Genomic DNA, 13,704 nt, shown 5'->3' with positions numbered 1-13,704 from the left:
CACTGTCTACTAACTCATTTAGTATGGCCTTGTGACCGTTATATCTAACAACGAAGCAACAAATACTGTGTTTCCAGCAGCTCTATGGGGTATAAAACCATCCTACATCATTAGAGTTACGCTCTCATGATCTATACAGGAGCAGCCTCAAATTGCTGCAATAATCCACATGACTTTTTATCTTTTCAAATTAGCCTCTGAAAAATTCATGGTGCTCTTCTAGTTACCATCTATTCTGTATTTGGTAGGTATGAGGGTGGATTTAACAGAGGGTCGCACAACTTTCCCCTCTCATTCATAACCAGGATAGAAGCAATCCTGCGTGAACTTTTTACACCTCATGAGCAGCTGAAACTCAACACAAACAGTGTGTGAATGCATTGCTAAGAGGCAACGCCACACCGCACGGCATTGAGCCACTGATGGAGCTCTCAGTGTACAAAAACAATGCAGCAAATGGCTGAGCTTTTCACTCCTCTTTTGCTTTTTAAAGAAATGTTGTAGCTGGATGCAGTCGGTGCTCCAGATGGCAATATGAGTTTTCTTGCTCTGTGCTTGATTGCTTTCTGTAATGTGTACAATGTGTAATTGTGTGTGAGTGTGTGTGTGTCCTCTTGTATGTCTGTCTGTGTTTAATGACCTGTAGCATGCTTATTACTTGTTCAATTTTTTAACACAATGTCTAATTTTGATTAGCTGCCATTCAGATAATGCTTCCACTCAAGTTGAAGGGATTAAATTATGTCCCTGAATTTCTGCTGAAGGATGGAAACTGCTGTGTTCACACAAATGAGATATTACTTGTATATCTATAAATAAATGTATAGTTACATTTGTTAAATATGTTAATGTAATTTGACATACTTCCTAAACCAACAGTGTGTTTGTAATAATTGCAGTCCAGGGTTTTAGTGGAGTCAAAAATGGAAATAATCCATTTATAAAAACATGCAGGGCCTAAGGAAGCCAATGTAACCAAAGCAAGTTAAAATATCGGTCATGTTAAGTTATCCGTGACTACGGATTTATAAGAACAAAGCCCTCATTTTCTTTTTGCTGGACTGAGTAAAGCAACAAAAAAAAAACTTTAGGTTGCCGTAATTCACTTCTCACTCATTCTTTGTTCAAACCCTTTGTTAAAACAACTGAAGCCCACTTCAGCCCATCTTGGACGTTGCCTGAATGCGGCCAGAGGACACGACAGCGACCGAAGCTGCAGATTTAGACGCCCATCTCGATGTCACTTAGCGAGTGAGAAAGGCTCCGTGACAGTGGCTGTGGCTCCTCGCGCCAAATGTCGTCTCAAGTCAAGTGCATTAAAGCCAAATACCACATAGCAAGTCTCATTGAGCTTCTACGGAAGCTCTCAGAGAATCTTAAAGGAAGCAGTATGGCTTGCACCTAACTAATTATCTATTATCCAGTTATCTATACCAACGTGCAGTTTGCTTTTCCTGGTGCCATGAAAACGACCATTGAATTGTATTCCATGAGCTACATTTTTAATACGAAACATTCCTTCATAACAAACATTGGCACTCTAGTTAATCCTGAGTCAATACTATGTGTTTACATGAATACTTAGATAAATTACCAAATGTACCACGAGGAGTCATAAAATACCCAACTACGATAACTGAACTCCTTCAGGCAGCTCTGTGGAGAACATGGAAGAGCTCTGACACAACTGTAATGACCAATCCTCACAGAGGACATCTACTAAGACACATCAGAACAAAGACACTCAAACTTATATTATTTTTAGTAGATTTTAAAGAGTTAAGTGTGGTACAATTCCCGATCACATCTCATTCCATGTGAACAAAACACACCGAAGGGCGCTGTGGTTATTTCTCAAGACAACCTCCCCTATCAGAGCCTCGAGCCTGTGCTGCCCTCGCCTCTGCTTTGATATTTTGTATCCACCTTTCCCTTTTGTGTAGTGTTTTCCATGCGCTCCACCTCCTCCTGTCCTCACCTCGACCTCCCCGCCTTCAAAGCTCTGACAAGTTTAACCGCTACGCGGCTCCATTAGCAGCAACATCTGAGAGATCTCTTGGAGTCAAGCCCAAGCGGCACAATTAGCTCAAGTTCTCCATTACGTAATTTTCTACGCCGCTCCTTAAAGCGGAACAAAGTGGCAAAGTGATTTGCATAGGCGATGAGCAAAAAGGTATAACAGAAGGGGGGGGGGGGGGGTAGCAAAAGAGGGAAATGATAACCCTCCTTGTAGTGAAAGTAATGGGCAAAGAGCTCACAGAGCTGCTCTCTTGGTTAATTGTTTGCAGGTTACCGGCTACCAAAGTGCTTGTTTCACTTCCCCAGACGGATGCGGTGGGCCGTCTGTCCCCTTTATTTTCTGGATGATTAGAAGAGCCGAAAACCTCATCTTTTTATGAACATTAGCTAAATTAGGCCCCCGATGGCAGTCACAGGAAGTACTCAGAAAAACAGCGCGTTACATATAAGAAAAAAATGCATCGTTTATTTACAAAGCGGTGGCTTCCCGTACCAGAGATTGTGTTTTCGTCGTCCTCGACAAGTCAATTGAGGGACCAGCTGGTTGCAGTTTGTGGTGAAAATTCTCATTTCACAACCAAACACAACGTAGAATATGCCAACGCTGGCAACTTTCAGCAGTGGACACGACTCAGCGGGGCCATCCGTGTTTGAATCAACGTGAAAGATGGCCGGTAACCGTGGCAACACCGCTAATGGACATTGAACAAGGGTTCCGTTCAGTTGCATGATGGTGTGTTCAGGCTCTGTTCCCCGAAAACGAGTGTTTCCACATGTTAAATGAAATGTTGGTGAGAAACCTGATGTCCATCAACGAGTCAAACGTTTTAAGTGTTATCCTTCTACTGTGTATGTTTTTCTATTTCTCTCATCACATTTTCACATTGAAGAAGTTAGAATTTTTGTTGAAAAGTGACTAAAAGGTTATCGGTTTTCAAAACTGACGGCAATTTTTCTGTCAATGAGACTAATCAACAACTTTTTACCAGATTGTTAACAACACCTGCCAGATATTTTTGAGTGAACCAGATTATGAAATATTCCAAAAAATTTAAAAAAAGAGGCCAGCAGGCTACACACAACACAGTGAGCCAGAGCATCATACCTCCCTCTCATTAACAACAACAAAGACAAACTCGCAGGCTAAAAGGGAAATATTGTTTTGATGTGGTAAATAATGACAGGAGGGCTTCTCTCATCTTGTTACCCTCATTGTGTCCTGTGTGTTTCATAATGTCACAAGTTTCAGGTTGAGTTGAAAACGGGCAAAAATCCTTTCATTCATGGATTTTTTTTTTTTTCTTCATAAAAGACCAACAGTTGACTAGTTTTTATTCAGGCTTCATGAATTTTGAAGGTCAAGACGAAACGAGGCATCAACTTTAACAGATACACAGCTGGCTCAGCCTCCTCTCAGACTCAATCTCGTAACCCACCAGGTCAATTTTGACCTTTAAAAGACTACAACGGTGTACTTTCACCCGATGCTTTGTCGCCGCAATCCAAAATTTGGTGGCCCGGCAGCAGCAGAGGGTGAAATTAGGTTACTTCACACTGTGACACTTCCCCCAAACCAAAGCTGTATTCTAATACAACAGCACAAACCCTAATTACCCACGCTGGGTCAGCGCTCTTGCAGCGCTGCACGAACTCTAGCTCAACAAAGCAATGTCCCCCCTTTTCGTTTTTGTTTTTTATAGACTTTTTTGTGGCTGCGGGGAAGGTTTCCTCTGTATAATTTCTTTCATAGTACTTTATCATCTTCTTCATTTCACTTATCTTAGTTATTGATTGCCAACTGCAGAGACACTTTTGCATGAAGTAAAATTCATGAAATCCATTTAATAAAACATCAATTAGTTCTCTTTTATTTAGCCTTCGGTCTATATCTTACCGCTGAATAATGCTAAAACCATTTTATGAGAATAGATAACAAACACAACTATATATCTGTGCACACGTTCAATCTTAGAAACTATAGTAACTCAGTTGGGACTTTCTAAGATGCATCTAGATAAAACTAATGCTTTCTAATACAACAGTCCTGCAAGAAGTATTGCTCTTATGAATGTTATAATGTTAAATTGCATTTAATTAACATTAAATTGTTCCGTACTTGGTGATGTTTTATGGTCATTTCTGTATTTTATCACCTTTTTCTAAACCTGAATCCAGTTTCTTTCCACTTATTTACTGAGTTTTAGTCAGTTCAGAAGAAAAGTTATTAAAAAATAACTTTTCCCACTACTAATTATGTATTACGTTTAAAGCTGTTTGGTCGGTGAAATGTTGTAGAGAATCCATTCCATTATTGGTAATTAAACTTTAGCACCTTCATTTAAATTCTGCCTGCGATGGTGGCCTGGAGAGCTACGATAACAAATGTCATGTTTCCTCTCCGCCAGCATCACATACACAATACGCAGGCAGAAGAAAGTGCTTGTGCTTTACCCTTTCTAAGAGACAACGAAATGATGGGGCATTGGTTGGTAAATTGTGGCCAGCTGCACCTGCAACATCAAGGCTTCAGGGTACCAATAATTAATTGGAATCTACTGCAGCTGCGGAGGCGAGCTGGTTTGGAATATTGGATTGATAGTTAATAATGGTCAAACAATTATTGTGTGGTACAGATCCAGCAGGTTTCTCTTTTCAGTAGTTCTCTCAATGACTACGAGTAATGCACGATGGAAACCTGGGCGTCTTTCTGTGGAAAACCGATTTCTTGAATATATTATAAATGAGAGACCCAGTTTACTTAATTATGTACAAGTGGCTTGGGTTCATAATGGGGATTTTTGTCTGACTTTTGAAAGATGTTTTCCCCAAAGGACTGAACTTATTATACATTACCAGGGACTTTTAGTATGATGAGCGACAGCCTGAACTGTGTTGTCTGTTTGCCCTTACAGCTGGTCGGCGAGCAACAGGAGAGCCGCCCGCTGTTAAGTCCCTCCATCGACGATTTCCTCTGCGAGACCAAGTGCGATGGGGTTTCCCGCCCAGTGACTTCAAACACAGCTGGTACAGTACACCACAGTATTGAAAAAAGGACATGCGGATTACAGGCCTATTAGGACAGAGCTCAATGTCAAAATAATAATATGCTAATCAATTAGTATCTCTCTCTCTCTCTCTCTCTCTCTTTCTGTTATATATTAAAGTCATTCTATGTATGATGTGTGTTTTCAACCACTACCGTTACACGCATTGGCGCAAACTGGAAAATCCGCGTCAGTGCTTGTCCATTATGTTTACTTGCCCACGTTGTTGTTGTATTAATTCCAACCGTTTATTCCACCCAAGAAATTGACTTAAAATCAACTGGGTTAAAGCAGGCGTTGAGGAAATCAATGTTTTGACAGATGCCTTGTTTTAAAAAAAAGCCATCTTGCTTTCCACGTGGAGGCGGGACCTTGATCACTGAGCTGTACCATCTTTTGAACGACGATGATTTGCACAAGCAGATTGCACAGCTGACATGTGTCATCTCCACACCGGCCCCTGACTGCGCTGATTCAGGCGGTCAAAGTCCTGCACTAAACCTTCTGTCTCCCCAGTGCCGATGTAGGCTTTATATAATTGGTCATTTACAACTAAAAGGAATAAGAAACTAAAAAATGAACGATGATCACTTTTTCTTTCAAGGAGCCACTGGTTCAACAATTACTATAACGTCTTAAAACAAACCTGCTCGTAATAACTACAGACGATCGTTGCTGGTAAAATGCCCTTGAGAGCATCTTGGTAACCTTTGATAAGAATACTAATTGAACCGGTTTTACTCATGAAGGTCACATTAGAATGCACACATTTCCTCTTCTATCCAACCCATAATGACTGTTTTCATTATGCATTATAGCTGAAACCTGGACTCAACTAAAAATGCTCAGCACTCATATTTATTTGCTCACCATCAACCCATTGGCCACCGCAGAAACTCATTACTCGTTTGATTAATATACAAGCATCCAGTTAATATATCCAGTTGATGAAGAAAACTTCTGCCATTGTCTTCCCGGCCTCATCATTTCAAGTACACTCGAGGGTGCCAAAACATTTTTGACATCATTGCACTTTCATGAACAGCTTGTGCTTCCTTTCGGTGCTGAAAACTCTTCAGGCAAACCTTCCCCACGAGTGAGTCTGCCTTGATTTTTAATTTGACTTGCCATCTAAAGAGCACAAGGCATGGAAGACAAGCATGCTCTCTAATTACGCAGAGATTTCAGTCAAGGAATGCTCTCAGTTGGTTGTCATGAAACAGCAGCACGCCAATTACGCACTCACGTGTGCTAGTTTGGAGCTAAAAGGGCTGTTTAAACAGGCGCTGTGAGTCTGAAGTTGACTTTAAAGGCAACGTTTTCCATCCCTTCTGTTTGGATAACTGACCTTTGGCTCATAAAAATCAGGACGCAATGAAAAAGAGAATTTGAAACTGCATAATTATTCCCCCTATAACCAACAGCATAATGTGCCGCAATGAACAAGATGTGCATTACGCAGACAATGTAATGTAATAATTGTAATGTTAACCTTTGAGTGTACAACCACAAGGATGATTAGATGATATAATCACAATGAATTATATCTAAAGAAATAAGCTTTACATTCTATCTCTTACCCAAGCATTTCAATGTATCTCACTAATTACCCATTTTCCCTTCAAGAGAAGAACTATGATTTGAGTATTAGCTCAGATTTACAACACTAGTCCAGAGTCTACAGTCAACATGAAGCTGGACGACATCACGGACAAACGCCATCGCACTTTGACCGACGGCTCTGTGCCTCTTTGACGCTTGAACAACCTGCGATGGAATTGCTTAAATGAACAAACCGGAGCTCCTCAAGGGGCTGTCTCATCCTTATCGGCCTGTGCAGTGAGTGGCCTGCAGTATATTTAGATTCACTGAAAGGAGCAGAAGTATATTTTTTAGATGCCCACCCTGGGGGCAATCCAGTGGCAGCTTAACCACCTTTGACAGCGCAACTCAGTGTCGGAAAATGTGCAGATCAAAATCGAAGCTTCATGCAGGACTTGAAGTTAAACTTTCCTCCCATCTCATCAGGAAGAGAAAGGACAGTTTCAAAAATGTGGAACCCTGGTAAAAGTTTTTAAAAAAGCACTTTTTCTAAGATTAAAGGGCGCTTAAAGTATCCATTCATACCAGAATGCTCAGTATGTTGGAAAATGAAAGTCTCTCCACGGACAGACACATTATCCACCCGAAAAGGTATCTGTCAACGGTCAACTAAACCTCCGTCATGTCCCTCGCAGTTCTATCTTCAACGCTGGACCTGCTGGATCTCAGCGAACCCGGCGAAAGGAAGAGCAGCAAGGACAAGAGGAGCCCTCAGTCCTCCCGCGGCAACAGCCAGAAGAAAAACTCCCACAGGAAGAAGACGGATGAGACGGAGCTGATCCAGGTGGAGGTTGAGCAGGCGGGAAAAAGCACCAGGACTTCAGAGAGGGCATCGATAGACTCAGGTACAGGCGGATTGTTGAAGGATTCTTTTTCTCTTACGAGAAGCCAAAATAATTCCTAAAATGCAATTCATGGGCAAAAGAAGGTCAGTCTCTTTGGGAGAGTGGTGCAGAGCGGCTTTCAGTTAGCTGGCGTCGCTCAATAATGCACACACAAGAGTGGAGGTATCATACCGGCCGACGCGATGTGTCTTCACCGCCAAGGCATCCGTGTTCTGTGCATCCAGCATCGATATTTCTATGACTGCCGATGCCTAAATGGCCCATGGAATTATCTGACTCCCAATTTTCCCCACAATGACTTGTAAAACTTTAATCATATCTTTGTGCACATTCCTTAACTTCATTATTCACCAGCAAACCGCCACACGCATACCCACTTTCCCCAACTACTCAGACTCCTATCAAACCCCCGTGGGAGCGACTACGCACACCATGAGGATAGAGCAAAGACGGATCAGGCCAGTGCACTGTAATGAAAGGGATCATCTTAAAAGACATTAAGAGGAAACGGCCAATTACTTTCCTATTTGCCAGTTGAAAAGGTTAAAGTCTTCATGAGAACTAATTATGCAGACTGTGTCCGACCACACTGTGGACGGTAATTCGTGGTGGTGAGACTATAAGCCTTGTGTCATTTAAGCAAAACTTTACTTTCTGTTACGATTGAGGTTATATTCTTTTCATTTAGGCACCAAAAGCACTAATAGTTATTCATTTTAAATTTGGCTTATTGCTTAATGAACATTTTAAATGTACTATCTTTGCCTTGATACAAATCTCAAAACCCATTAGAGTTTATCCTAATTACCAGATAATAGATTGACCTAAGGCTAACTGATATTTAAGAGGTTCAATTTCAATTTATTAGTGACTTATTTGATTAAAAATTGAGGATGTTTTTGATCTGCAACGAAGTTGCTTCTGTTGCTAATTTAGAGTTTAAAGATTTTATTCTTACTTTATTCTTGTCACTAGTTACCATTGTGTCAACGTTGGATAAATGGGAAGAGCTGAACCCGAACCCCGAGAGTATTGGCAACAGGAAATGGAAGTTGGAGAGGCGGCGTTCTTCTAAGCATTCCTCCAATGAGTTCCTGTGGTAGGTGTCGTCTTGATGCACTATGCGTGCCATCTGCTGAGCTCTAAATGGCAGCCAGAGACCAGAGGGTGAACATAGTGGACTATGCAACAGCTAAAGAGTCCGATTCTTCACTTGAGATTCATATTTGCCACGCGCTCAGAAATACATTCTAAATGGCGTTTTGTGTCAAGTTTGAACTCACCATGATGCTTCCATAATTCATTTTCCATTCCCAAACGTAGGTGTAGATCTACTAGGGGATACTACTCCCAGGAGAATCAGAAGTGTCTGTCTGTATGACGTAAACCCTCCTTTTCCTCTTCTGCTTTAGGTCCATAGACTGTAAAACCCAAATAGAGCCATTAAACAAGAATGCCTTGGAAGTACATGCCAAGGGGGAGCCAGATTCTGCTTTAGCATCTCAAGTAAGTGCTTAGTAAGACAGAAGAGAGCCGTAATCACTGTCTGCTCTTGAAATCAACATCCTTTTGAAATGAGAAAGCGTCACACATCTCAAACATATTCTTCTGACTGATGGTAAAAACCTCCACAATGAGTCCACAAAATTATGAAGCAACTGCATGCCAATGCACGATAATGTAGCCCTAAAAGGGAGGTTTGTTCCCAACGAGTCGCCCTGTTGAGTAATTGCTTACTCTGAATTTTGTTCTAACAGCTACAATTCTTCCATTTCAGCTCAACAAGCAGTATATTAGTGGAAGACATGTAAGCCTCGCTATGCATCCTTTGATATGATATTGGAAGAGTTATACATTTGCACCGGGAAAAAAGCATCACGTCTCTCAAAAAATCTGATTTAAAGGGCCAAATAGAGGAGATTATTGAGGCCAAAAGGCAGCCTTGACAAAATCCAGATACATTGTTGTTCTTGAGATGGTTCCTTTGTGGTGCTACAAGGTCCAAATGTCAAGCGCTCTTCCTCTGTGTAAGTTTGCATTAACGGGGTCTTGTTCCCAGACACCACTACTCTGAGCCCATTAGGGTTGATTCCGTCAAGCTAGTTCAACACCTTTCCAGCACTCTGATGAATAATAGACCATCGGATTAAAGATAACCGACAGGGTTTTGTTGGCAAACAAACACGCTACATTCATTTTGCTCAGGAGTTACCTGATAGCTGACAGTGATACTGTAAAGGGTGGTTTAAGTTTCCCACCTTGCAGGTACAACACAGACACACACACACACTCAAACACATAAATGCATGCGAGGAAGGGAACCGTGTGTTGCATGATATACAGCATACAGCCGATGGCCCACTGATGAAAGTATTGAATTATTTGTGTATCTTTAGTGCTATGATCTGGCCGTGGCATTATTCCTGGATCAAATTCTCCATTGAACTGTGTACACACGACAAATTGAACTATGCAAAGATGTGTGTAAATGTTCGGACACAGCCCAAAACTCCAGAGTGCTAAACTCAAAGCACAATCCAATGTTTTCACACAAATAGAATTTCTTCCAGTACTGGTATATTAATGAATGCCACATTGAATGAAAAATACTAATTCCTAAATCCTAAAATAAGCCCTTGTTTCTGAAACAACCAGAGCCTGACATCAGCTGACATCTTCCTTCCTATTGCTTTATCTCTTTTCAGGATGCCAAATATTGCCACACTTCAGATGGATTTAAGATGAATAAATAGATACAACAAAAATTACCTGATAACAACAAATGTTTTAACCAAGCATACAAAAGAGTACTTAAGTGTATTAAATACATCAAAGAGCTTTGAGAATGTAGTAGGATTTTTAACAACACATAAAACATGTTTGTCCTTTAAATAGAAGAAATGTGGTTATCTACAATCGATGGAAGAGTCCATTAATACTGAGATGAAGTTACCTCAGTTAATCTTGGATCATGCCTCTCTGTAGAGATTGTTGCAGGTACTGGCTGGTCCATTCGGAGGGAAGCCACTGACATGGAGGAATTCATTCCTCTACTCTGTGTTATAGATTTTCTGCATTTCAGCTATTTACAGAAAATCCAGCCACCATGTCACATCTGAGCATGAGAGGCTATATTATATTATAAAGTAATTTACCCTTTGTAGGTGCATTGTGGAATCATGGAGACTGCACCGTAACCAAAACGCAAAACCACATGTGTGTAATTGGTGTCCTTTTTTTTTGCACAGCAGCACGATGCTTTTTCTTTTTTTTTTTTCCATCAGCAAGTTCATAACGGAGAGGCTATCAACATAATTCAGATTTTGCATGTGCAGGTGCACGGGAACAGGGATTGGGTGGGGGGAGGGGGGGGGAGTGAAATTGCAAAAGGCTGGATGAGTAGCATGGCACTCGGATGAGGGGCTGGACGAGATGCTGACAGCAGTGATTCTGCTGGCCTTCCTAAGCATGTCAGAGGCTTTGTCGAGGCAGGGATATTTACTCGTCCCTGGGAAAGCGGAGACGGCTGACCCTGCACACTCTCCCTGCCCGTCTCTCCCTCTGGCTGATCGGTTGTGTGAGTGATGTGCTGGGCTGATATGTGTGTGTGTGTGTGTGTGTGTGTCGGCGGATCTGCTTGGGATGTGTTGTTGTTGTTGTTTATTAGACTTTGAATGAATGTATGTGTAATGAAATGTGTGTGTTTGTGTGTCTGTGTGTGTGACAGGCTCGCCTAGTCAAGGAGCAGCGGTTGGGCAGCGCCCTCCTTTCCAGACATCAGTCCCTGGAGGAGGAGTTTGAGCGAGCGAAGGCCGCCGTTGAGGTGAGCAGAGGTCGACTCCCATCTCCAAAGCTGACTTAAATATGCCATCTGCAATGTCGTGTCTGATTTTGAAGTTGACGATAGCGGTGTCCATGCACAACTTACCAGTTTAAATCCTGAATGGCAGAAACAAAAAAAACAGGAGACATGCCTGCAGTTAGCGGTCGGCAGGAAGCTTAAGCATCTAGCAATAAGCAGCGCAGACCCACGCCAGTGATGGATCCAACCTGTGTAACACCTGCAATAGAAAGGATCAGACCCCCAGGGTCAGACCCCCGGGACCAGACCCCCAGGGTCAGACCCCCGGGACCAGACCCCCGGGGGTCACTGATTGGCCCAAATGGGGCGAAACCCGGACCCTTGACCACCCAGGACTGATCATATGAGATTGACAGATTTTGATCACAAATGGTGATGTAGTATATGGTTTTAATAATCTTGTTTGTAAAGACAGTAGAAAAAAAAAAACATCCTGCCAATAAGTATCCAACTTAATGGAACAGTGCCTTGAGTGCTTTGAATAAAGAGCCACGAAGCCTCTCTTTTAGTGTCACATTTCCTTAATCTATGCCCATGTAGCCTCATAATTGTTTGTGCAATTTGAATGCATCTAAATGAGGCCCCGTGGAGCTGAATTCCATTCGCCTCGAACCGGTCTTTTTATGTCCTTGTCAAATGAGCCCCGCCGTGTGTCGTGCATCTACTCACCCCTGTGGTGTTAGCTGACAGTTTAATAGTCCATGCTAAATTCACACGCGCTAAAGTTCACAGGGCATTTGACTCAGAGAAAGGAAGCTGGCTCACAAAAGGGAGGTAAATAGGTCAGCAATCTCACGGGCCTGAAATATGATACCCGAGGGGATGGTACAATTGCAGAAATTAGATGAGGCTCAATTCTTCATAAGACTGTGTACCTACACACTCCACGTGTTGAGTTGTAAAGTCTTCCTGAGGATCTCAAGGGATTGTTTGCCATGACAACATGGAAAATGACTCCCACGTAAGATAAAAGTAAGTTTTCAGCTTTTTTTACTACTTTTTTGTAAGATCCTTCTCAGTTGAAAGGTTTCATCACACTGGCACAACAACGGCCCCCCGAGTGACTAAAAGAGCAGTGTCTGTGCTTTACCAAAATTTCGCTATGCCAAAATTCTTTAATTTTTTTCCTTTTACAAAACCACTCTACCACTAAATGCACATCTCCGTTCCTGGGAAAATGGGAGCGAGGCTTTCTCTACTGAGTTGCTTCAGCTTTACTGAGGGCTACAGTAGACCTTTGCACACTGAGCTACGTGTATGGTCAATAAATAATAGAGCAGGGGCCAACAAGACTGCGAGAAAGGGAGAGGAGCAGCAGCAGACGAGTGGAAAGCCTATACTTGGGCAACCCTTCAACAAAGTTAGCAAAGATGTCACTTTGTTGCACGTCCTCCGAAAACGATTCAGAGTACAAGCATCAGCCAGCGGGGCAGGTGAGTGACGAGAGTCCGAGATGCTCCTGGACGGGCGTCTGAGCATGGAGCATCGATCCGTAACAGTATCCCGCGCCGTCGATCGAGCGGCCTGAGTGCAGGGCCTCCGCTCCAGAGGAGCTCCCATGCAAGTGGTCGGCCATTTTGGCTTCAACCACCACCGATGTCGAAGCCCATAATCCGATCATTTCCATTATGGTAGCTGTGCATATGCATGCTTTTACATACTTATAAAGAGAGCGATAGAGACTGCTCAGATGGCTGGAGGGGAACATTAAATCAGCGCACAATTCATTCAATTAGATGAAGCGGCCGAAGGGAAGAGAATTAGGACCCACAGAGGACATGGATTACGCTCCCAAACATCCATTTGAAAAAGTTGGCACTGATGTGGAGAAAAATGGCAACAGGCCATGAGAAGGAACTTTAAATTATTTTAAAATAAGAGTCTGATAATAAATTCTGAGGAGGTAAGTTATTCGGGGTATCGTCATGGACAACAACTCTGAGCTTTATGACACACTGGAGCAGCTACGGCTTTCTCTTTTGAAAACAAAGACGAACTGTGAAAGCATTCATCGTCATCACCAGGTGACAACAAATATCACAACTCTGCTCGTGGGGCATAAAATCCCCAGAAGCTCTATGAGTTGTAATCACAGACGTCCACGTGTAATCGCGTTGTCTGCCAAAATGTATCGGTAGCACTTTGGCCTGCATACTTGTATTGTATTCATCTCTGAGTGACATTATCGGGATCCCAGCTTGCTATTTTTGTCTCGCTGACCAAGGACTTGGCCCACGCAGCAGAGCAGTGGGTGACTCATTAACATTAAAGGCCAGTCTGGCTCTGGAAATGAGAATAGGTTCTTATTTTTTGGGGGGGCTGCTCCATGTCA

At 42.4% G+C, this 13,704-nt stretch overlaps 1 protein-coding gene across 3 annotated transcripts in view; it reads left to right on the top strand.

The window, feature by feature from the left end:
• pex5la (peroxisomal biogenesis factor 5-like a) overlaps window positions 1-13,704 on the top strand; it is a 55,152-nt gene that overhangs the window by 26,745 nt on the left and 14,703 nt on the right. For 2 of the 3 annotated variants that reach the window (XM_037468923.2, XM_037468921.2), the window contains 6 exons: window positions 4,932-5,043; window positions 7,301-7,510; window positions 8,486-8,609; window positions 8,923-9,016; window positions 9,288-9,317; window positions 11,238-11,333. In XM_037468923.2, the coding sequence (XP_037324820.2) occupies window positions 4,932-5,043; window positions 7,301-7,510; window positions 8,486-8,609; window positions 8,923-9,016; window positions 9,288-9,317; window positions 11,238-11,333 (666 nt within the window). The remainder of the gene's footprint in view (window positions 1-4,931; window positions 5,044-7,300; window positions 7,511-8,485; window positions 8,610-8,922; window positions 9,017-9,287; window positions 9,318-11,237; window positions 11,334-13,704) is intronic. The other variant, XM_037468922.2, reaches the window with a different exon arrangement.

Source organism: Pungitius pungitius, chromosome 7 (assembly GCF_949316345.1).
Source record: "Pungitius pungitius chromosome 7, fPunPun2.1, whole genome shotgun sequence".
Lineage (NCBI taxonomy): Eukaryota > Metazoa > Chordata > Actinopteri > Perciformes > Gasterosteidae > Pungitius > Pungitius pungitius.
The sequence above is the reverse complement of the archived record's forward strand: the minus strand, read 5'-3'. Positions and strand labels throughout refer to the sequence as shown.